The 23167-nt window shown below is 36.5% G+C and overlaps 1 protein-coding gene across 1 annotated transcript in view; it reads right to left on the reverse strand.

The window, feature by feature from the left end:
• LOC139144518 (low-density lipoprotein receptor-related protein 2-like) overlaps window positions 1-23167 on the reverse strand; it is a 166290-nt gene that overhangs the window by 37444 nt on the left and 105679 nt on the right. Inside the window, 11 exon segments of the mRNA XM_070715216.1 lie at window positions 1352-1477; window positions 2755-2871; window positions 3837-3962; window positions 5292-5432; window positions 7628-7860; window positions 8355-8510; window positions 10169-10337; window positions 11323-11493; window positions 11496-11549; window positions 18177-18302; window positions 18622-18847. Of these exon segments, the coding sequence (XP_070571317.1) occupies window positions 1352-1477; window positions 2755-2871; window positions 3837-3962; window positions 5292-5432; window positions 7628-7860; window positions 8355-8510; window positions 10169-10337; window positions 11323-11493; window positions 11496-11549; window positions 18177-18302; window positions 18622-18847 (1645 nt within the window).

Genomic DNA, 23167 nt, shown 5'->3' on the forward strand with positions numbered 1-23167 from the left:
TTTACAGATTCAGCAAAATAATTCTATCTAATTGCTTGTGAAGTTACTGACAGTATAGTCTTGTGTTATTTGAAAAATGAAGGAACAATGGAGATCTAATTTACGACAGCTTGTCATCGCAGGAAATTCTAAAGATTCACCAAGTTATGGCTTAGTGTCATCTCAAATAAAAATATTGAAAAATTATCCATAATTAATTAATGAAAAAATATTTAGGAAATCGGCCATTTTGGGCATGCATGACCTGTGGTGAGATTTCATGCAGATATCTAGACTTACGATCTTCAATATCTCTCTTTACTAATGAAACAATAGGGCGGGGTACCTTGACTTTGGGAATTGAAAGAAAAGGAAAGAAAGAAGAATAAAAGAAAGAAAGATGCATTATTTCATTCCATGAGTGATAAAAGTTTCCAGTGACAGGTAATGATATGAAGAATGTATCTGCCGCATCATGGATGTAAACAGATATTTAATGCTGATAAAAAAGTTGATGATTGTTATCCTAAATTTGAAATTATGAACTCTACAGAATTTTAACTATAAGTTTACTGAAAGTGTTTGGCAAGTGTGTACATGTATATCGTGAAGTATGCTGTGCTTCTGTAGTAGTATGTGTGTGTTGATGTGCATACATGTGGCTGGTGTTTGCAGCCATGTGAATATCTGTGTTCAACTGTGAATGGTAGCCTTGTTGTTCTGTGTGATGGAAGACTATACAGAGGGGAAAAATTTGACTGAAGGTTGAAGATATGGTGTCTTGAGAGTGAAAACTGAGCTTTGTAAAGGATCAAATTGTGTCATATTATTTCGAAAGCAAAGGTAAGGCATGATTGTGCCTTTGATAAAGATGGAAAATTTTGCATTTATTTTATGAAATTCACTTCTTCTCAAATAAGCTGGAGTATTGGAGTGAAGTCTTTTAAACTTTCTGATGCAGTGACTTAACTATTCAACTGTTCCAAGAATCAGCAATATAAACTTGAGTTAGTTGTACAGTACTAATTTTGCGTATATTTCCCTTTTTGTCTCAAGACACCATCACTTTCCATACCAAATCTTTGCTTTACAGTTGATTGTTAGAGGAATACCAACTACATAGTCCATATTTAATGAAACCTCTCTTTGCCTCAGGACATCTTTTGCCAGCATAAAAGATCCAAAGGAAAGTCACTCTGAGCACAAAGTTGTCATATTCACTGAATAAAAAATTATGAAAATAGACCATGCTTCTTGCTTGTTTCAGTTCTGACAATCCTGATGGAATGATAACATATACATGCATATCATTATCATCTAAGCATTGTCTTGTCTGATTTGTCGCCCAAATTTTATACATTGGTATACTTACGGCAATTCAGTTCATCTGAAACTGCACCATCACGGCAGTCGTCAGTTTGGTCACAGATTTGCTCTTTGGGGATACAGCGTCCATTGGCACAGGTGAACTCAGTATCAGGATTACATGTTGGAAAAGCTGGCAGCAAAAAAAATTTGAGATTTGATAAGAAATTCTGCTCATATAATTCTTACCTTATTGCTCAATGCAACAGAATAGAAAAAGTTGCACATACGCATCTGAAAATGAACATTTAGCCGCCAGGTTATTTAGTTAAATCTTTTCGCTCTTAAAATCCATTGCCAACAAGTTTTTACTGCAGTCTGACTTTGCCATACATAAAGAAAGCATTGAACCAAACTTTGGATACTGTGTTAAAATTGTTCAAGTTGGCTCTTATGCAGATAAGTACAGGTTACAGAATGATTAAAGCAATGGGACAGAGACATCACAAAACTAGACTCCACATTTCATATGCAGGGAAGTACAGGTTACAGAGTGATGAAAGCAATGGGACAGCGATGTCACAAAACTAGACTCCTACATTTCATATGCAGGGAAGTACAGGTTACAGAGTGATGAAAGCAATGGGACAGCGATGTCACAAAACTAGACTCCTACATTTCATATGCAGGGAAGTACAGGTTGCAGAGTGATGAAAGCAATGGGACAGCGATGTCACAAAACTAGACTCCTACATTTCATGTGCAGGGAAGTACAGGTTACAGAATGATGAAAGCAATGGGACAGAGATGTCACAAAACTAGACTCCTACATTTCATATGCAGGGAAGTACAGGTTACAGAGTGATGAAAGCAATGGGACAGAGATGTCACAAAACTAGACTCCTACATTTCATGTAGCATGTACGTTATTCCTCATTTTATGGGAGATTGTCATGTTTGTGGTGTTTTATCACAAGAAACTGCTGACTAATACTGATGTATTCTTGTTATAACTGTAGCTATACCAGTGTTTTTGTTAAGGCCAGTACCCCAGTAAAGGTTACCGGGGTTCCCCTTGGTACCGGTATATCAATGCAATCAGATTAGGGGACAGCAGAAATGTTACTGGGGTTCCAAAATCATTTACCAATATTCCCCAACCTTAGCAAAAACACTGTATAACTATAGCTCACAACAACATTTCTTGACACATTGTGAAGAAATGGTAACTCCAATTTTGGGAAAAACAGGAGTTTTGAATGTTCTTAAAAGCCGGAAAGCAAACAAACTGAACACATAACGTTACATTAAGTGACTTACACATTGTCTTTCTAATGAACAATCAAGAGGACACAAAAGGTTGCACTTTTGTCAGAATTGATATCTGGTTTTCTGATGTCACTTAAAAACGGCTTATCCTTGAAGGTACTTGACACGATGGAATGTGAAAGAGTGAGGGTGAATACTTACGACAATCTCTCTCGTCACTGTTGTCACGGCAATCATTATCAAAGTCACATCTCCAACTAAGATAGATGCATCTTCCATTGTCACATGCAAAGTCAGTTGGTCCACAGGTATGATCATCTGTTGTGTAACATAACACCAATGTACACTTTTAACTTTGTGTTTGTTTGCATTTACTCTCACTGGTTACCTCTATCCTATACCTCTTTGATGTTCAGATTTTTAACCCTTTCACCCCCAGTTCCCTGTGTACAGTTCCAACTTTACCATAGAAAACAATGGATTTGGGACAAACCATGATGGTGAAAGGGTTAAAGTGTATGTCTTTGTTGATATAGGTAAATGATCAGCCTTTTGTTAATATTCTTATTCAATATATATTGAAGTAAAGCGCCTTGAAAGTGAAAGACTTCAACTTTTGCTCAAATTTTCCTGAAGGAAACTTTCAACCATTCTCTTATCAAATCAACAATAAAAATCAGGGGTCACTGTGCAGAGTTTGGAACTAGCGAAACAAATTCCCCAACATTTCATGTGATTTGATATTCAAAATGGTTGCCATTCCTGTGTTAACTCTATGAGGAAAAATCACATTTTGGATTTTCGAAAAACTAAGACAGTAAAAGTCTTTCTTTCTCCAAGAGCTTTGAAGTGAGCTCCTACAAATGGTATTGTTGAAATTTGAGGGTCTGATTATCTGTCGCCAAGGCACGTTCTACCTTAACCCTTTTCCAGCCAGACAATATCACCTCCCCATCAGCTACATTAGTTAAAAGTGGTATTGAGCCAAAACCATCAGTATTTCACCCACTTGGCTTGGTCTGTTATAGCAGCTTTAGTTTCTAAAATAATGTGTACAGTATTTATGTTTTCAAGGGCCTTCAAATGTTCAATTTTTTTTTGAATGACTAAAATGTACCATATGGGATATGTAGTGGTTCAATGGTTTTACTCAACTTGACCTGATGTGAAATACATGTATGAACTTGGCAAGATCTTTAAAGGTTTGAAAGAAGCAAATGAATAAAGAAGTTTAAACTGCCATACAATTTTCAATCATAGAAATACTTCTCCAATGAACTTACAGCATAGATTTGGATCTTCATCCGACCCATCACCACAATCATTGTCGACATCACACATCCACCTCATTGGAATACAGCCTTGATTTGCACAGGTGAATGAATCGGCATCACAGTGTGAATCAGCAGCTGTGAGAAAGGCAAAACAAATATTGGTAAATTTTATAACCGTTTTCTCCAAGAGGTATTTATTTCTATGGTTTATCTATGGAGCCTGGTAGAAAGAGGATTAATAACCCTTTCCTCCCCATTTCCCTGTATATGGATCCATCCACCTGGCAGAAAACACTGAGAATGAACACAACTCTAGGGAACATGGCTACAATTTGAAAAGAGTATCGCATTTTGCCGTATCGTAATTTATTGAGAAAATATACATGGAAGGAAGACACTGGAACTGATGCGTGATGATGTAGAGCTGGAACCTGTTTATTGAATATCTAAACCATGGCTGGGCCTTAAAGCCCAGCTATTGATACATCAGAGTGCCCCTCAGATGAGAGAGTGGGTCTGTGCCTCTGCCTGAGTGAGTCTGTCTGTGAGTGTGCCTCTGCCTGAGTGTATGTCTGTCTGTGAATGACTCTGCCTGAATTTCTCCCTTTCTGAGTGTTTGAGTTTGAGTGTCCATTTATACAGTATTGTGGTTATGCCAGACATGGATGTCATAAAGACCACAATAAGATGACATACAATACTCTGATTTCTACTGATACTGGAAAAGATACATACATGTAAGTACAAATAATCACTTGCCTGTGCATGGCATGCTACAATGCTATTGTTCCAAACCAACAAAATGGATAAATGAATACAATATTTATAAACAGCTCAATACAACAAGTGGTTTAGAAATACAAGAGAACATTGAGGTAGTACACAGAATACCTCCATGAGAAAGATACGTTAATGGGTGGAGTTTTAAATGTGTGAAGGAGACGGGCAATGTGGTTGATTCTGTGCTGGTATTTCATGGTGCATGTAATGTTATTGTCCAAATCAAGCAGAATTGCGGCTGATTCAAGGATCTATAAAGAGTGTGAAATATTAATTTTTCTTCCAATTTTAAGGATAATGACAAGAGGGTGCTGTGCATGACTTCAATCTAGTACGTCTACATCCCTTTTTTCAAGTAAAGTAATTCAAGATCAGTATAGAAATCAAGGTACATACAAAGCACTCTGCTGTGGTGCATAAAGTTGGTGAAAAATATCATGAATTTATAGGGACCCTCAATATTTACAGATGTTTGGTTGGCACATATATTATATTGACAATCATATAAATCACCTTCGGAGACATGATTGTGTGTGATTGTCAATCATGGTTAATACCATGGTTAATATTTAAATGCTAAATTGTGATTGACCAATCATGACTGTGATTATGCAAATCAAATATATCCCAGAGTATCGATTTGTAAACTACGACAAGACAACATATCTTGCTTTTGATACTTACGAACACACATCCTGTTGTTGTTAGCCAATTTCAGACCAGTGTCTTCAGGGCATCGACACTCTGCTTGACCATTGCCAGTTGGAAAACAAACAGCACTAGAGCTGCAACCTCCATTGTAAACACTGCATGCAGATATGTTACCTTCAAATTCAAAGATAAGGAGGAAACGTTAAATGTTGGTGACATTTACATTTAATAATCTATAGATATGCAATCATATCTTGACATTGAAATATTTTCAAACCTACTGTCAATGTTTGTTTCATCTGACCCATCTATTTATGTGTTAAAAGGGTTACCTTGGCAATGGTCTAATCAGCCCTTCCATTTGTTCTTTGCTCATTGCTGAAAATGTCTATTTAGAATGATTATACGTATCTTCGCGTAATAAATTAAGACAGTTGAACTCAACAGAAAATTGTTCAAAGTCCCCTCGGGTATATGTTTGAGACAATGTGGTGCAAAGGATGTTCAAGTTGTGGCCAAAGGTTTTTTAATTTCAACCCCTACACTCAAAAAGGATAGGGATAAGGATTAACCCTTTGAGTGCTGTAATATTTCCCGCCCAAATTTTACTACGTAACAACATTTAACCAGTTTTTATGAATTTTTATGTACTTTTTTGATAATTTTGGGCCAAATGGACATCACATTTCATTGGCTAATGTTTTTCATTGAAATTTTGGCAAAAATATTTTCAAAATTTGACTGGCCCAGGGGTATATTTTGTAAAGGCGTAGAAAATTGACTTTGGTTCTCAAAGAGTTAATGCAAAGTTTGGTTGGGGTTTTTTTGGCATGGCTCTGCATCATTAGTACGGTATGTTGGTAACAGTCGGGATTATTCATATTATCTGCGTAATCTGTTTGCCCTAAAATCACTCTTTTTGAACTAATATAGGTACAGCCTTCGTTTCCTGGTTTGTTCCAGTTATGTCATGGCAATACTCGAAAGAAAATAAGAACAATATCAAATTTATCAAACAGGAGCTTGCTGAGTGGATTTACTGAAGTTCTGAGGTCATGTCAACGTTCATTATGAGAATGATTTGGCTACACTGAGCTGCCATATGTATACAGTATGAATGAGTAGCTCTGCCCAATCAGATTTCTGAATTTTAGACAACTACCAAATTGGAGCTGTACATAGTGGAAATGATCATCAAAAACATAGTAAATTTTTACAAAAATTATAAATAACCTGAAGTTGGTGTTTTGTGTGGTGAAATCACGATTTACCGATGAAAGTTGACTACATTCTACACATCTGAACATGGAGGGAGGAACACAGTCAGAAAAGTGGTAGCAAGTACCGGTAGGTGAACAACACAATTTAGTTGCCTGCATCACTAAAATCAGAGAATACAGCAAGTTCACTACATCACATAAGAGTCAAGACTTCAGCTTGTGTATCATGATATCTGTGATAGCGATTACGGTTGGCCACTCCGTTGCTTGTCAGTTGAACTACAAAACTCATCACAGGTTTATATACGGAGCCACGTTTGTTAACGATTGACTGGAATCAACAACAAACAGGGTTCATCTTCTGCTATTGAAGGAAATCAAATCCAGCCTTTAACCTTTTCACCACCATGGTTTGGCTCATTTCATTGTTATCAATGGTGAATGTGGACCTGTTTACAGGGAATTGGGGGTGAACAGGTTAATTGTCGAAATCTTACAATGTTGCAGTGACTCAATGAGCCGTCCTCGGACTCATTTAGGCCTAGGCCCTTTACAAGATCAGGTGATGCTTAATTGCCCGCTTGCTCACCTTGAACTGACAGATACATGTCAGTTACTGTTCTTACAAGCTTTGTTTTGTTCCCTATACAGAAGTCAAAATGTTACTGGGACTACCGGGTATGTCAAAACCTTACCAGTCCTCCAAACATGACATGTCGTTTCCCCAAAGACCAGTAATTCCAAAGTCAATGTACAAGACCATCATGTTCGGCTGTAGAACTGTAGCTCTCTTCGACTGATGACTATAATTATTTTGATCATAGAGGCTATACCTCCATCCATGTTTTGATATTGTTGTTGTTTCCAATGTCAATGCAAATTATGGACTCTGTCTTCAGTTTTGTGAAAAACGGTGACGGGTCTTTCGCAAGAATACATTACTATTAGCAAGTCTTCTTGCTAACTCACCTTAAAATCAATTAACTTTCATGATGTCACTACACCATTGTTTTATTAAGTCTATGAGTCCATGACAACACAAAGTTTTCATCCTTTTGCAAAGAAAACTAAAACACCAATCAGTTTCCATGTGCTGTAAAATTTCACTTCATTTAGTCAAAGTTTCAGAGTAGCAACCAAGTAACTCACATTTTTGTCTGTCCGCACTATAAGCCACTAGATCATAACCAATATAAATCATGTCTTCTACCATGGAGGTTTCATCAGCTCCAGTGTGTTTTTCAGCTTTGTAAACTGAAGCTGTGCTAGCTTCTGTCCAGTATAGGAAATTTCCATAGACGGTAAGTCCAACTGCTTCTATTGCCATTTGAACTATGACCTCCCTATTGCTTCCGTCTGGTTTGGCTCTTTCTATCCTGTGGCTGGAAAGCAAGAGAAAAAGTGAATTCTTAGAGGCAAGCAACTCATATCCTAGTACAACTAGTATGTAGGGTATCCTTTTGATATCTTACACACCAAATGTTGAGCCAATTTTGAGCTACCGTAAATTCTATGAGGTTTTTAATTTATTCACCTTGTGCACATCTGTCCAGAGAGTCTAGTCAAATAGAGATACCGCTGTGTTATTGCTGCACACATCACCTCAATCATCCTAACCAACACTGGTATCGGCATATACGGGTACAATATACAATGAAAAGAATGGACTTCTTGGTGACATTTGATGTCACATCACTTGGACAAATCCTCTCAGGTTTAAGAGTCTAGGAACACAGGTTCACCATTACAGACAATGATGAATAACTGTGTATACAAATTTACATACACACATACAAACACTTACACTGACAAACAAATTCAAACACAAAGACAAGAGACAAGAGCAAACTATGCAAGTCAGACTCCACCAACTTACAGAACTGAGTCTCCCCAGTAGAGCATGTTTTCATCGTAATCCATGGCTAATGAAATCACACTGCCCACGTCACTTCCGATGACCGCTTCTATGTAGTTTCCGGACATTGTTGATTTCTGAATAGCTGCTCCGACATCTTGACTCCAAAACAGTTGTCTACCAAATGGATAAAGAGAGATTTGAATATATTTATAACATATATAGTTAAAAATCTCTTCATATGTAACATACACCATATGTTCACACAGTGTCCAAACATTTCTGAAAGTCTCAGGTCAAGCACTGTGATGAAAAATTATATGTGAAAGATACTTAATGGTCATGGAATCTTTCAGATTTGAGACAGTGCTGTATGCCAGAAAGAAATGAGCCAGTTTACAGATTATTTCATATCTGCAACATACTGTCTGATTGGACCAAGCTGCTTTGAGCATATTCTAGATGCCATCATGTAGTAGGACTAATAGTCTATACTTTATATAAACAAAGAAATACCTAGTTATATGTACTATTGGCTACTATTATTATACTGTAATACTTTATCTTTATTGAAGAAATTTGAACTTATTTTTGTATCACACTTTTATTGCCACAAATGTGATGTAAATCCTATATTTACAAGCAAGCAATAAAAATATTATTATTATGTAGTAGTAGTAGTTATTAGGACTACTGCATCTCAGAGCAACGATGAAGAAGTCAAAGTTCTGATTTCAGTCTGATCAGATGAAAACCTCCTACAGATGCTGAACAGAATATGCAGGGACACCCACGTTTATAAGAAAAAACAGCTGAAATTTAGGCTACTCAAAAGGGGCTCAACCGGACAGCCAAGCAGTGCCACCAGAAAATCAAGTCGCTGAAACTCCAATACAAGGAGGTTGTAGAGAGCAACAGATGGAGAGATACAGGGAGAATCTCAATGCCTTTTTCACACTGTCTCAAAACCAAAGACAAGCCACAACATCATCATTCATGTCTACCATCTTGCAATAGTACCGGTATACTTTGCTATATACATATTTTGGACTGGAGAGGGCGCATTAAGTCAGCTAAAACACTTCAACAAAGACTAACTTCAAATTATTATTCAGCCATGTTTGCAAATCACAAGTACAAGTGGTGTCTAACAAGCATTTCCAGTTTTACCGCATGTGAAAACAGCAATAAACTTAATAGTGCCCTTGTTTTCATTAATCCTCCCATTACAATATTACCATTGCAAACTTACAAAAGTCATTGCTGAACACGAGAAACTCTTAACACCCATTTAGAAGTTCAACGGCATCCTAAAATGATACATTTGGACAAAAATTTATCTGGAACATGCTATCTTTTAAGTGGCGGGCTGAGATAATGATGGTTTAATGACACATTCTATCTTGTTCATTAAAAACCATCATTTGTTATGGTTGAAGTACTGAATATCATTTGTAAAAGGATTTCAATTAATACTGAAATGAAAGAATTGAGGTTGCTCTATTTTAAAATATACCAGTTGATGCTATTTTTATCAACGTCTTCTATGTAAATCAGGTCTACAACTTCAGACTGAGTACCTGAAATTGTTTGAAGACTGGTAGTTCCAACAATTTGACTGTTGCTTTGCAGGGCAAGACTTCAGGAATTTCTGATGTGCAGCATCTCGGAAGCTGTTATCCTAATGGTTGGCTGAATCTTACTGTTATAATTGAATAATACAAATAGACTCCCTAAGTTGCAGTGAATAGTGACCATCTACCAATCAATAACCTTCTGAGCATGCTGCACATTAGCAAAAGTTCCTGAAGAACTTAGGTTGACAAGAAACTTACCCGTTGCATGGATCAACCACGAGAGCATTGAGTGTGTATGTGGATGTCACAATCACAATGGATTCTGATCCGTCGGTGTTCATGGAACGAATTGTGTTACCATTAACGATGAGGTAAAGTTTCTGGTGGACCCAGTCAAAGGCTAGTCCTGATATTCGTTGAATTGAATCTACAGCAGAACAATGAGTATAAAGTCAGTGGCAAATATTTTTGTTAAAGCAACTCTTGAGTTTCCTTGTCATTAGTGAGAAGAATTCTAAATGGCCGTGAAGAATACAACATGATCTAGGGCCATGCACATGATTAGGAAAAAAAAAAGCTTGTGCTGTTCGGATAACATGGTTTTCAAAAATAGGGTAGATAGGTTGGCAGGAATTTTTTTTTCCAAAATATTATTTTTAAGGGGTTCAGGGCGGTCAAACACTGGCAACAACATTTCCATATAAAAGAAAAACAACATAAAAGACATCCTCATTCAAGCAAAAATCAAATGCAAAGTAATTAACAAACGCATTATTTTAGGGGATTTTCTTTCTTTTTTTTTTACTTCCGTGTTTACGTAGCTCTACAAAGTTTAGGGTTGGCAGGTAGAAAATAGGGTAGGTTTGGTTATCGGAACAGCTCAATTTTTTTTTGTTTGGCTTTATGGGAAACTCAATGAGGGTGAGAGTTGATTCAGGGACTGACCACTGGCAGGGAACCTTAAGAAACTCAGGAAAACCACACACAAATAGCAGGAGAAATGCTACGTGAATGAGATTTACATTTCCACATCAGAGGTCTGTCATAGAAGAAGACAGACATCTGGACTATCAGAAACAGCTCATGTAAAACTTTATGCTGATGTAAATGTTGGAAGGTCTGCTAGTCTGTGATTGGAAATGATTTCAAAATTCATGTAGAACAATGTCTTCTTCATTTAGCATACCATAATAAATAATGGCAATTATGGATACTTCATTGACCATGTACTGCAAATTTTAAGACAAGTTCAGTGTGTGATACTTTGTAACCTTGAAATTAAATTTGCATATGTGTACCATGCTTGTTCAAAGATGTGTTCATAACTGTATTTCTGAATCACTGAATTTCATGACAGCATTACAAATAAAGTACAAGCACAACATTAAAAATAGACAGAGTTGCATACACACCGTCACTTGGTAAATGGTACGGTTCATTGGGGCTGTCCAGAGATACATATGCAACAGACACGGTTTCGATATCATTAAAGTAGACTCGTTTTTGGCTGTGGTCAAAATCCAACACAGTGGCTCCATTCAGTCCCGTGATTGGTGCAATTGGTCGGGCGTGATTGGACGCATTGAATGAAGACTCATTATCCTGTACCATCTTGCAAAGAGGAGAAAGTCTTCAAAGTCTAGGATGAAAAATCACAACATTATTATTAGAGCTGTTATCATATACCCATGCCTATATGGCTTCATCCTAGTGACGTGTACCGTAAAATATCAGTCATGATATTTTGCGGTATACGTCGACATATGCGCGATAAACGTCATCAGTTTTGGGACGTTCCCGAACTACATTCATTAGCAGTTTGTTGTAAATAACGTAAACAAACAAAATGGCTGCCGCTCTCCACCTGTGAAGCGATCTTGCCGACGTAAAAAATAGAAGGGCTTCGAGGAACACGGGTATTTCTGGTTGCCAAATACGGAAATAACATGTTGAGTCTTGTAATGTTTTCCCATGGTTTTCCTGTTAAAGTTCTCGTATTTTTTGGCCAAGCTCTGGCAAACATTCTGCCATTCGCACGGCGCTGGCACTGTGCACGGTCTACCCCCGAACAGGTAGTGAGCGCGTGGCATGACAGCGATGTCGCGCGCACGACAACTGTTGACATGGCAACTCTCAGGGTAAACAAACAAAATGGCGGCCCTCTCCGCGCGAGCGCCGTGCCGTATGACGATCAAGCGTGATCGAAATCAGGATAGATTTAAAGCTGAGGACAGTTTTTGATCGGTTACAATTGTAATAGCATATTGCACCTTAATAGGTTACCCTTGGAGAACGATTTTTGAATCCTTGTGTCTTTTTTCTTGGGGTTCATTGAGATATGGAGGACTTGCAGCGATGTCGCGCGTGATATTGACTTTGTCGTATATTTCATGAATGAAGCCTGTTCACATAATATTCCGATATTTATGCGCAAGGCGTAATAAAGTAAAGCCTCAAACTTTGAGGTTTTTTGTACTATTAGTAAAATTATGGGATTGGGTATATGATAAATCGGTTATTTAAAGGCACATGAGCTGCAACTTTTGGCATTATTTTCATGATTTTATATTTAGATTAAAATTAGTTCATAGAAATGTTCTTACTAAGAGATGTTTACTCAAGTATAATTATCAACTGAGTGGGACTGCATGGGGAGGTTTCAGTAAGACAAATAATAAACGGGTGCCGCACCAAAATATGGCCGCCTCCATACAACTACATGATAAACAGCGTAAATGGTGCATGTACACATTTGAATCTTTACAAATACAACATGGTGCAACCCATTGAAAGGACGGGAAAGGGATTCACTCCACTTTGACAAAAAATTCTCCGTTTTTCATAACATGGCAAGATTTTGAAAATGGCGGGAAATTTAAAATGAACAAAAATCTGTTCAATTTCTTGCCTATTCTGCCAAAAGCAAACGTTGTTGAGGCATAGTTAATGACTATATCGTTCAATTTGCAGATTGCAATGAATATCTGAGGAAATTGGAGGTAGCTTGAGTTTTGACAAATTTCGCAGAGTTGCAGCTCATGGGCCTTTACGCAATAAAGCACACCCAGCGGCAGTATACCACTCGATTTTGACCAGTTCACTTCAAATATGCACGAGCGATAGCGAGTGCGTATTTGAAGTGAATTTGTTAATAAAATCGAGTGGTATATATACCATCACTGGGTGTGATTTATTGCTATCATATCATAACAGTATATTGAAATTCTGGCGTGGAATGTCATAAACGGATTTTGCTCAAGCTGCAAAGCTTGCGTGTATGCCAGCCGTGGTATATCGCCAATATACCACGGTTCTTTTCGCATTTCGATCAATTAGTCCAGTCAAAATAGGGTTAGACCCACCACAAATTGCAACAGAATTTTTTTCTTCAGAATGCATTTCAGAGAGGACCCAGAACAACATATTAAAAGTTTACTCGAATCCACCTTGGGGAAATATGACTAATTTACAAAAATCAAATATGGCGGCCAACCATCCGACAAAATAACATAATTGGCGATATATCACATGTTAAACAAGCTATTTCAGTTATTTCAAAGTCTGACACTAGTTATTTGGCTCAGGGAATCATTTTGGAGGTATAATGTTTCATATAGGCTCTTCATTAATTTGCATAATTCCAATATGGCGGCCAACATTCCTACAAAAGACATTTTCGGTCATATACCACGTATTAAACAAGCTATTTCAGTGATTTTAAACTTTTAATATTTTTCTTGGGTATGAAGAAACACTTTAAGTGGTTCAATTTTTACAAAGAACCTTTGATAATTTGCATAAATTAAATATGGCTGCCATATTAATGCCCCATAGCTTAATAGCTTCTAATATAAGTAAGGGTTTGGTATAGTATTCAGCACTAGGAAACTATCAAGAAGAAACTGTTAAGTCCTTCGACATTCATTTTTAGCTCATATTTGGTATTGATATAAATACTAAAAAGAGCTTATATGGTGAGTCAATGGCATCTGTATGTCTGTATGTATGTAGGTATGTATGTGCGGATGTATGTCCGTCACACGCAAAGGCTCCCATACCGCCAAAGCTACCATCTCAGTATTTGGTGTACAGGTAGATGCAGGGGTTGAGATGTGACGTTGTTTCAGTGTCAAAAATATGCAAATGAGGTCAGAAAAAGGGGAAATCCTGCAAAAGTGCAGTAGCGATGGCAATAACTGAAACAGCTTATTATTCATTTCCTGTGATTGTTTATTAACTGTGACATATTAACAGACCTGCTCAAACCATGGATGTCTATTTTTGTACATCCATGGTTGAAACATTCTCTGCTATGCATGTTGCTAAAGTTGACCTCCAGTACTTAAAGTTTCAGACGTTATTTACTTTTGTCATTCTTGTTTTTCTGGTTTAAATATTCCTTGTTGTTTTTCTGGTTGTGCAGAAATCATTGTCAAAACATCAACGTAGAGTTTTCCTGCACTGAACAGATAGAAACAACACTTATTGTTGATCTTTGGTATGTACCAATTCTGATCAAAATTGAGCGACACTGTATAATTGCAGTATTTTTAAAATTTTAATTTTTCTGTTAATTTGTTAATTTCTGTTATTTTGTCGGATGGCTGGCAGCCATATTTGATTTATGCAAATTAGACATATTTCCCCAAGGTGGATTCAAGTAAACTTTTAATATGTTGTTCAGGGTACCTCTCTGAAATGCATTCGACTGTTAATGATTGTTAGTCTTCTGAATAATATATTCTCTTTCTGAATATAACATTGGATTCATCTGTGTAAGGCATTTTCGTAATTTGTATGGGTGTTTAACACTGTACAGTGTCTAAACATGTAATCTGTAATGTTTACTGGTAAAACAAAGACGTGTTCAAAATCTTTTGTTTTTAATTAAGACTGAACCCCCTTCTTATGGATGGGTGCATCTTTATAAGATCCCCTAGATGACAGGCAAGAAGTCATCACACATAACAGCAAAAATACAATAAACACAACAAAGCTAAAATACAGAAAAAATGATATGACCAAAATAAAAAATGCCATAATACACACAAATTGAAACTTAGCACTATTGCAAACAATGTCAGATTCATAAAAACTTTATGGAAACACAGACTCATAAAAATCTGAAAACTGCATGCTTTAGCAAAGGCTTACAATTAATCCAAAAACAGAATCCAACTATTACACAATACAAACAAGTACATCTTGAGTCATTTTTCCAAGTGTCATATTCCAGATGTACATGTTTGTATCGTGTAACAGTTGGATTCTGTGGGGCTGATGAGTTGTTTGAATTAATTTTAAGCCTTTCCTAAGCATGCAATTTCCAATTTTTCGTGAGTTTACGTGTTGATCAAGTTTTTAAGAGTCTGAAATTTTTTGCATCAGAATTTTATTGCAAAACAAAATAGTTGTTTTGTTATATAGCATTTAAAAAACAATGTGAAAATTTTACAAAATTTGACCCAGCCAGACTAGAGTTATATTCTTAGCAAATCTTGAAATTCGGATAAAAGGGAAGCAGAAAATCGGGTGATTTACATAAATTTGCATAAATTACCCCTTCTATATCATGCAACTTACGACTGCTTGCCAAGCTAAAAGTTAATCCTAACCAATTTTTAATCTTGGGTTAACAAATTAATCAAATTGGATGAATATTTGCAAAATAAGTGAGCAAAAGACGCTGCATTGGGTACAATGCCCTCTTAACAGTTTTTTCTTGATATTCCGGTGCTAAAAACTCTGGTCATTAATTTGGCAGCCATATTTAATTTCTGAAACTTATCAAAGTGTCTTTTAAAAACATTGAACCGCAAAAGGTGTTTCTTCATGCTCAAGAAATATATTTAAACTTCAAAATGGCTGAAATAGATTTTTCAATACATGATATATGACATAAAATGTCTTTTGTAGGTATATTGGCCACTCTATTGGATTTGTGCAAATTAACGAAGTGCCAAGGCAAATCATTGCACCTCAAAAATCATTTGTCCATGCCTAAAAATATACTTTTAACTTTGAAATTACAGAAATAGCTTGTTTAAACCTTTGACTGCTTTAATTATTTACACAAAAATTTTAATGCAATATTTCACCAATTTCTGTGAACTTTTCTGAACGATTTTTCATAAATTTTGACCAAATGGACATCATTTTCCGGCAGCTACAGTTTTTTATCAAAATTTTGGCAAAAAGCAGAAAAATTGACTGTAATACATTTTATATAGTTGACAATAATAGACTTTAGCGCCAAAAGGGTTAATACGTGGTATATGACAGAAAATGTCTTTTGTATGTATGTTGGCATCCCTATTGGATTTATGCAAATTAATGAAATACCTAAGTATGCAAATCATTGCATCTCGAAAATTGTTTGTCCATGCCAAAGAAATATACTTTTAATTTGAAATCACAGAAATGGCTTGTTTAACCCTTTGACTGCCGTAATTTTTCACACCAAAATTTTAATGCAATATTTTACCAATTTCTGCGAACTTTTCTGTACGTTTTTTTCATAGTTTTTGACCGAATGGATATCATTTTTCATTAGCTACATTTTTTATCAAAATATTGGCAAAAAGCAGAAAAAATGACTGTGGTACATTTTATAAAGATGACAAAAATGGACCGTGGTGCCCAAACGGTTAATACGTGGTATATGACAGAAAATGTCTTTTGTAGGTATGTTGGCCACCATATTGGATTTATGCAAATTAACAAATTACCTATGCAAATCATTGCATCTCGAAAAACGTTTGTCCATGCCAAAGAAATGTACTTTTAACTTTAAAATTACTGAAAGAGCTTGTTTAATATGTCGTATATGACCGAAAATGTCTTTTGTAGGAATGTTGGCCGCCATATTGGAATTATGCAAATTAATGAAATGCCTATATGAAACATTATACCTCCAAAATGATTCTCTGAGCCAAATAACTAGTGTCAGACTTCGAAATCACTGAAATAGCTTGTTTAATATGTGATATATGGTCAATTATGCTATTTTGTCGGATGGCTGGCAGCCATATTTGATTTATGCAAATTAGACATATTTCCCCAAGGTGGATTCGAGTAAACTTTTAATATGTTGTTCAGGGTACCTCTCTGAAATGCATTCTGAAGAAAAAAATTCTGTTGCAATTTGTGGTGGGTTAGGTGCCAAAATCTCGTAGATTGACTGGACTAAATCGATCACTGTATTTACACCATCAATATAATGGTATGATATAATACCCAATATCGCCAGTTCCTTGTGTCATATCAGCATTCGTGTCATTTGTGCTGCGTCAGACACTCAACTTCGTCTCATGTCTGACGCAGCACAAATGACACTCATGCTGATACGACACAGGAACAGGTGATATTGGATAATAACCTCTAATTATTAGAGCTGTTAAACATTATCATTTAGAGCTGTGTACAACAATATAGCAATTTATAATCACCATGCACTCTATTAAGGTAGTATGCAACCAAGGCATGGGTATTTTTACAATACTGTTAATTAACTTATATCTATATGGCATATGCTAGAAAATGCTAATTTTCATTTCCTTGAAACTCTCACATATGACAACTTGATGAAGAAGAAATGATCACTAAACTTATTGAGAAACAGCAACAGCTCACTTGCTTTCAAGATAAAACAACCAGAGCACTTATTTGTTTGAATATTATGCTTTACCGTAAAATTTATTATTTGTCATCTTTTACATTCTTTGATGGTAAAATCATTTTGTATGTTTTTTAATTCGGTCAATAACTCACTTTACTCTCTATGGACTTGACACACTGTAAAGATAGGCAAGACTAAACAATTTTACAAAATGGCATATTCCTTGGGAATCCAATCTTTATTATCTATGCAAGAGCTCCTCGGAGAAAATCAAAGTGTTTTCACAAGGACAACTGGGCCCACTCATCTTCAGGTGTGTTAGAGGAGACATTTGTAATAGCTTGCAGAGGAAGATATGTGCAGACAGAGAATGCCACTACTTCAAGCTCAATTCCATCCTTTTTTATAAGGATATAATTTTTAATTAAAAGGAACAACAATACGAAATGATGAGTTATGATCAAGCTGCAAATAAATAATAAGTGAGTAAGATAAAAATTAACCTTGGAATAATGAAAGTTATTCGGATCATTGTATTATTTACTCAGTAGTAGAATGGTATTCAGAATGGTTTTGATTTTGAATGGTCAACCATGTTTGATAAAAAAATCACAGTAATTTGACACCAAAGTACAGTAGATATATTACCTCCACAGGAGACACCATCACTCAGAAGTTGGCCATTGGCACAGGCACAAGTGCGGGTACCATCTGGCTTTCCAAAGCACAATTGTTGGCAGCCACCATTACCAGTGTAACATCTACTGCGAGTATCTTCAAATGAAAGATGAATGTACGATAGCATTGTCAGATATCATATGCAAAGATGAACTAATCTTTTCCTTTTGAATACTAGATACAAGCTTTCGGTGAAAATTACTTCATTTTGTTTTAAAGCCATAATGATACCAAGATAATAATCAATAAACAGAATATAAATCTGGGTGAAACCTGTACGAAAAACAAATTTCAAAATGTACCTACTACACACATCACACAAATTCAAAAATGCAACTGCTGCACATAATGGTCATATGACGTACTTAAATACACATGACCCATAATGCATACAGGTTGATACTTAGACTCTTACCTATAGGTTGGATAGAATCATCATATATGGCAATATCCCGCAACAATTCCAGGTCAACCTTCATTGGATAGGGATAGTCTCTGCTTCCAGGCATTTTATTAACTTTAAACACTGTCTTCAGGGTTCTGTCTACCCAGTAAAGAGTCTGACCAAAGATTGCCAAGCCATATGGGTTGGGGAGGTCACTCCGAACATGCCGCCTGTTGCTGCCATCCCATGCCATCATCTGAAAATCAAAAATTTGAAATCAGGTATAGTAAGCTTTTAAAGAAGACGTAACAACTGCCAATGACGATGGTGAATGTGAGAGTTGCTGTTGATGGTAACACATACCGGATATACAGAGAGAATAGATTGTGAAATATTTGTTATCTTGAAATTGACAGTTTGATACATAGTACCATTCTGACAATACGCATCAGATGTACTGCATTGCTGGTGGATCATGTAAATTATTTCAAATTCTAGGGGACAGTGTCGCCATCTTTGGGTATCACTGCTAAGATCATTTCTTGAAACCTGCATAACAATGATACGTTAGTAACTCTGCTCCTACTCTTGTCAGAGAACCACTGGTTACAGTTTACAGTTACCATGAGTACATTCAGTTTTTAACCTACCCTTGCCAAAGATATCATCTTGTGCCATGCTTGTACAACTTTGCGACAACCTTCACACAAGTTTTAAAGGCAATACCTAACTTGTTTCAAGGTTTGACAAGGTTGTAAGACATCACAGTGAAAACTTACAATCTTGTACCACGCTTGTGATAATTAAATTGCAAGGTTTGTAACTTCAAGTTTGTCACAAGCACTTCACAAGCACTTCAGTCAAGCCAGGTTATTGCTGCAAATATGCAGCAACACATGATTGACAGATTGCCCACTATTTCATTACAGGGAGTATAGTGTGTACCATTGCACTTCGTGACCTGTCATATGCAAGCAACACAAAATTGATCTTTCATTTGTATTTTATATTCATTATTTTCGTAACAGACAATCCTCTTGTTAAAATAATAATAACTGGTATATAATTGACACTTCAGTTAAGCTGGCATAACTCTGCAACATTGCATGGATACAAGAGCGCATCTATAGTATACCGTAGTGACATTAATAATAGTACCCTTTGACAATCCAATTGGGTAAATCATGGTTGGATCGACAACTGAATTTTTTGGAAAACAAATTTTTAAAACAGGGACTTGTCTGTCTTGCAAGTTACACCTTGTATGTTCTACGAATGATACCAAAATGCAAGCAGTTTCGAACGAAATGTGCGTCTGTACGGACACGTCGTAAACTTTTGTATACTGCAAATCTGTACCTTAAAAATATCGACTGATGAGAACTTTTCATTGTAGAAACAGACAAGTAAATGTCAATGCATTCAATGTTTGGTATAAGCAAGGACCCGCTACTCCCTCCAAGCAGAGTAGTGGCTGTGCTCGAAGCTAGCTAAATATCACATCATAGTAGGCCTATGGTACGTACATTCACAGTCCCTCTATCCACAGTGTACATGTGTGTCCCATCGATGTCGCTAACAAAATCTCGCCTTCTGATGACATGAATTGAGGTATAAAGCTTTTGTCCATGTGTTCAGCGTTAGAATTATATTGCCGAGCACAAATTTGAGGTTTAGGATTACACTCCATCCCGAGCCGCTGTACGCAAATCAAATGCGCTACTTGCAACGTCAAACAACGTCCTGTGTATCCAGCGATGAGGAGCCTAGCCGACATGTTTACACTCTGAGGTCACGGCTCATCAAGTTCAGTTCGCGTATTGATATTGATTCTTCGTGCTGAAAGAATTTGTACTCTCTTTAGTCTTTCTGTGGTAAAAATAACCATTTTCATTAAACTAATAAATTAAATGCTATGTTAAGTATGATATGTAATGGATTGGTGCAGATGTAGAGTCAATTCCAGCGTTTAAAATCGGAACTACATATCTATTATCAATCGCGTAATGATATATAGATATCACTTCCGTTAACGTCATCAGGCTTGATCGGCGCGAAGTTAGATTTTGGTACCATCGGCTGTGTACTTGTGATCAGGGAGTTATCTAGTGGACAATTTCGTGATCTTTCTATGGAATCGCCAGCCAAATGATATCACAGTGTTGGAAAAACGTGTATACAGTACCAGGGACAGACGGAGTTCTAATTTTGTGAACGCGAAAAGCAGTAAAGATGCTGACTATATAGAGATATTTGTATGTACAGCCACGGTCGTCGTGGAGGGACCGTGGTACAGCACGGAGACGGGAGACCTGCAACCGAAAATCTTCCAGCGTCTGCGAGCCGTTCACAAATGTAAGTTAATGTACCGTCCGTCTGTACATCGCTATTATGTTCTGTAATCCTTGTATTCCTATGTTTACCTACAGATAAATTTTCATTGAGAACTGATTCATACTGAATTCACTTTCGTTTCACAACAGTTACAGTAACCATGGAGGTGGTACTACCTCCATGCAGTATTAAACTAAGTGCTGACATTTTTGTAGATTGTCGCCGTCGTGTATGTAAACAACATACGGCGAGTTGTCCGTTGTCGGACATCAAATCATTAAACGATCGTGAATATTATGCATTTTTCTGCATCAATTTTTCAACTTGACTCTGTCTCATTTTCAAATAATTATTGATTTCTTTCATGAAATTTACAATGTTTGGTCAAACGGTAAAAGACTTACACTCTTCCCTGAACGATTTGTATTTTTCAGAATGCATTGCCGGTTCTCTAATTAAAGCCTAAAAGGGACAAGAAATTCAGAAAACAGAAAGCCAAATCGCAGCCTTTGACAGTAATGTAAATATAATGAAAACTTCTCAAGCCAAAAGAAAATATCTTGAAGACACTTGTGTGGCATGAAATGAACATGGCATATAAAATAAATTGTACCACAATTTGAATTTAACCTTATTTTCTCTCTGTTGTCTTTTTATTAAATAATAACTATTTGCGCTGACCATTGTTTCTCGTGAAACTGGTATTTCAGAGCTTAGTTGGATAAAACACATCTTGTGCTGTCCACAGTCTGTCTTAAGATTTGTCAGGTTTTCATTGGCCATGTCTACAAGTGATTTTACAACTGTGTGTACACATCTGAGCTGAACTTATTATATTTTGGAGAGATAAAAATTTTGAAACTTGTGGTACAATATAAGAAATTGTGTCGCTTCTTTGGTTTTCAATATGTATTCAGTTTTCTTACTATTACTGATCCAGAGCTGACTGTTGTGGAATTATACCAACTTTTGAAGGCAATTTGCATGTGTAATTTGCAGCAAATTTGCAGTAACATGGAAATAATGGCATGTGCTGTATGAAGTTTGCGGCAAATTTTCAGTAACATTAAAAATTAATTTGGCGGAAGTTGCTGCAAGGATTGTGCTGCAAATTTGCTGCAAAGAGTTTGCAGCAACATTGCAGCAGGGAGTTTGCTGCATATTTGCAGCAAGTTCACAAGAAACCTAATTGCATCTGAAAAATGAATCGCCGGACTTATTTGCAGAAAAAGTTTGCTGCAAATTTACTGCAAAGCTTGCGGCAAATTTGCAGTAACAGTTTGCGAGAGGCCTAAAATTTTGGTAAGGGTAATTGAAATTGAGATCTGTTGATGTAAGAGGTAAGTTTTAAGTCCAACGATGTACTTTGGATTTTGGGTAGGGTAGTTCAAATAGAGGTTTGGTGATGAGAGCCATATTCCAGCCATAATTGAGGACATACTTTGTGTACACATACTCTCTAGCATGTTGTTGTCTCATTCTTGATTGCCAAACCTACACTCGTAACACATACAATATGGTTCTTTAATAAATAATGAAGTCACTGTGTTATCAAATCAGTCAAATCTGGTTAATATCCCGCAAATGTGGCACTGAGTGCCTGTGGCATGATGACCCCTACTGGGCTCAATATAGTTGCCTATGGCAACGGGCAGCAATAATGCTGGCAACGAAGCAAAGGCTTATGGGTAATATACAACCTTGATACAACCTTGATAGATGAATATACCAGCAGACACACATAGTGTTCCACAACCTTGTTAAAAGCTTGTAATTCTCAACCTTCCACTTTCCTGAACCTTTTGAATTGTTACAAGCTTGTAAGATTCAAACTTGTCCCACGCTTGTGTAAGTTTCATGTCAAGCGTGTTGACAAGCTTGTTAACACGGATGTGACAAGGTGGAGAGTCATATGGTCTGTACACTTGTCACAAAGTTGAAAACATAAGTTGTCTAAAGTTTGTTACAAGCAGGTAACTTTTGTAAGGGTAGGTATAGGTAAAAAACTGAATGTACTCATGGAACACTACTTTTCACAGAATTCCATTTGATTTGATCAAACTGACCATACATATTAAACAGTTTTGAATATATCAAATTGCGCTTACCATAATTTGAATTTTCAATACTAATGGGGAGATCACGGCACAAAATAAAACATTAAACAACATTCTTTAGGATTTAAAATTTGCTTTCTGGTACATAATTATTACGTAATAAATGGAATTTATGTTATGGGACT

This window comes from Ptychodera flava, chromosome 11, assembly GCF_041260155.1.
Source record: "Ptychodera flava strain L36383 chromosome 11, AS_Pfla_20210202, whole genome shotgun sequence".
Classification (NCBI taxonomy): Eukaryota; Metazoa; Hemichordata; class Enteropneusta; family Ptychoderidae; genus Ptychodera; species Ptychodera flava.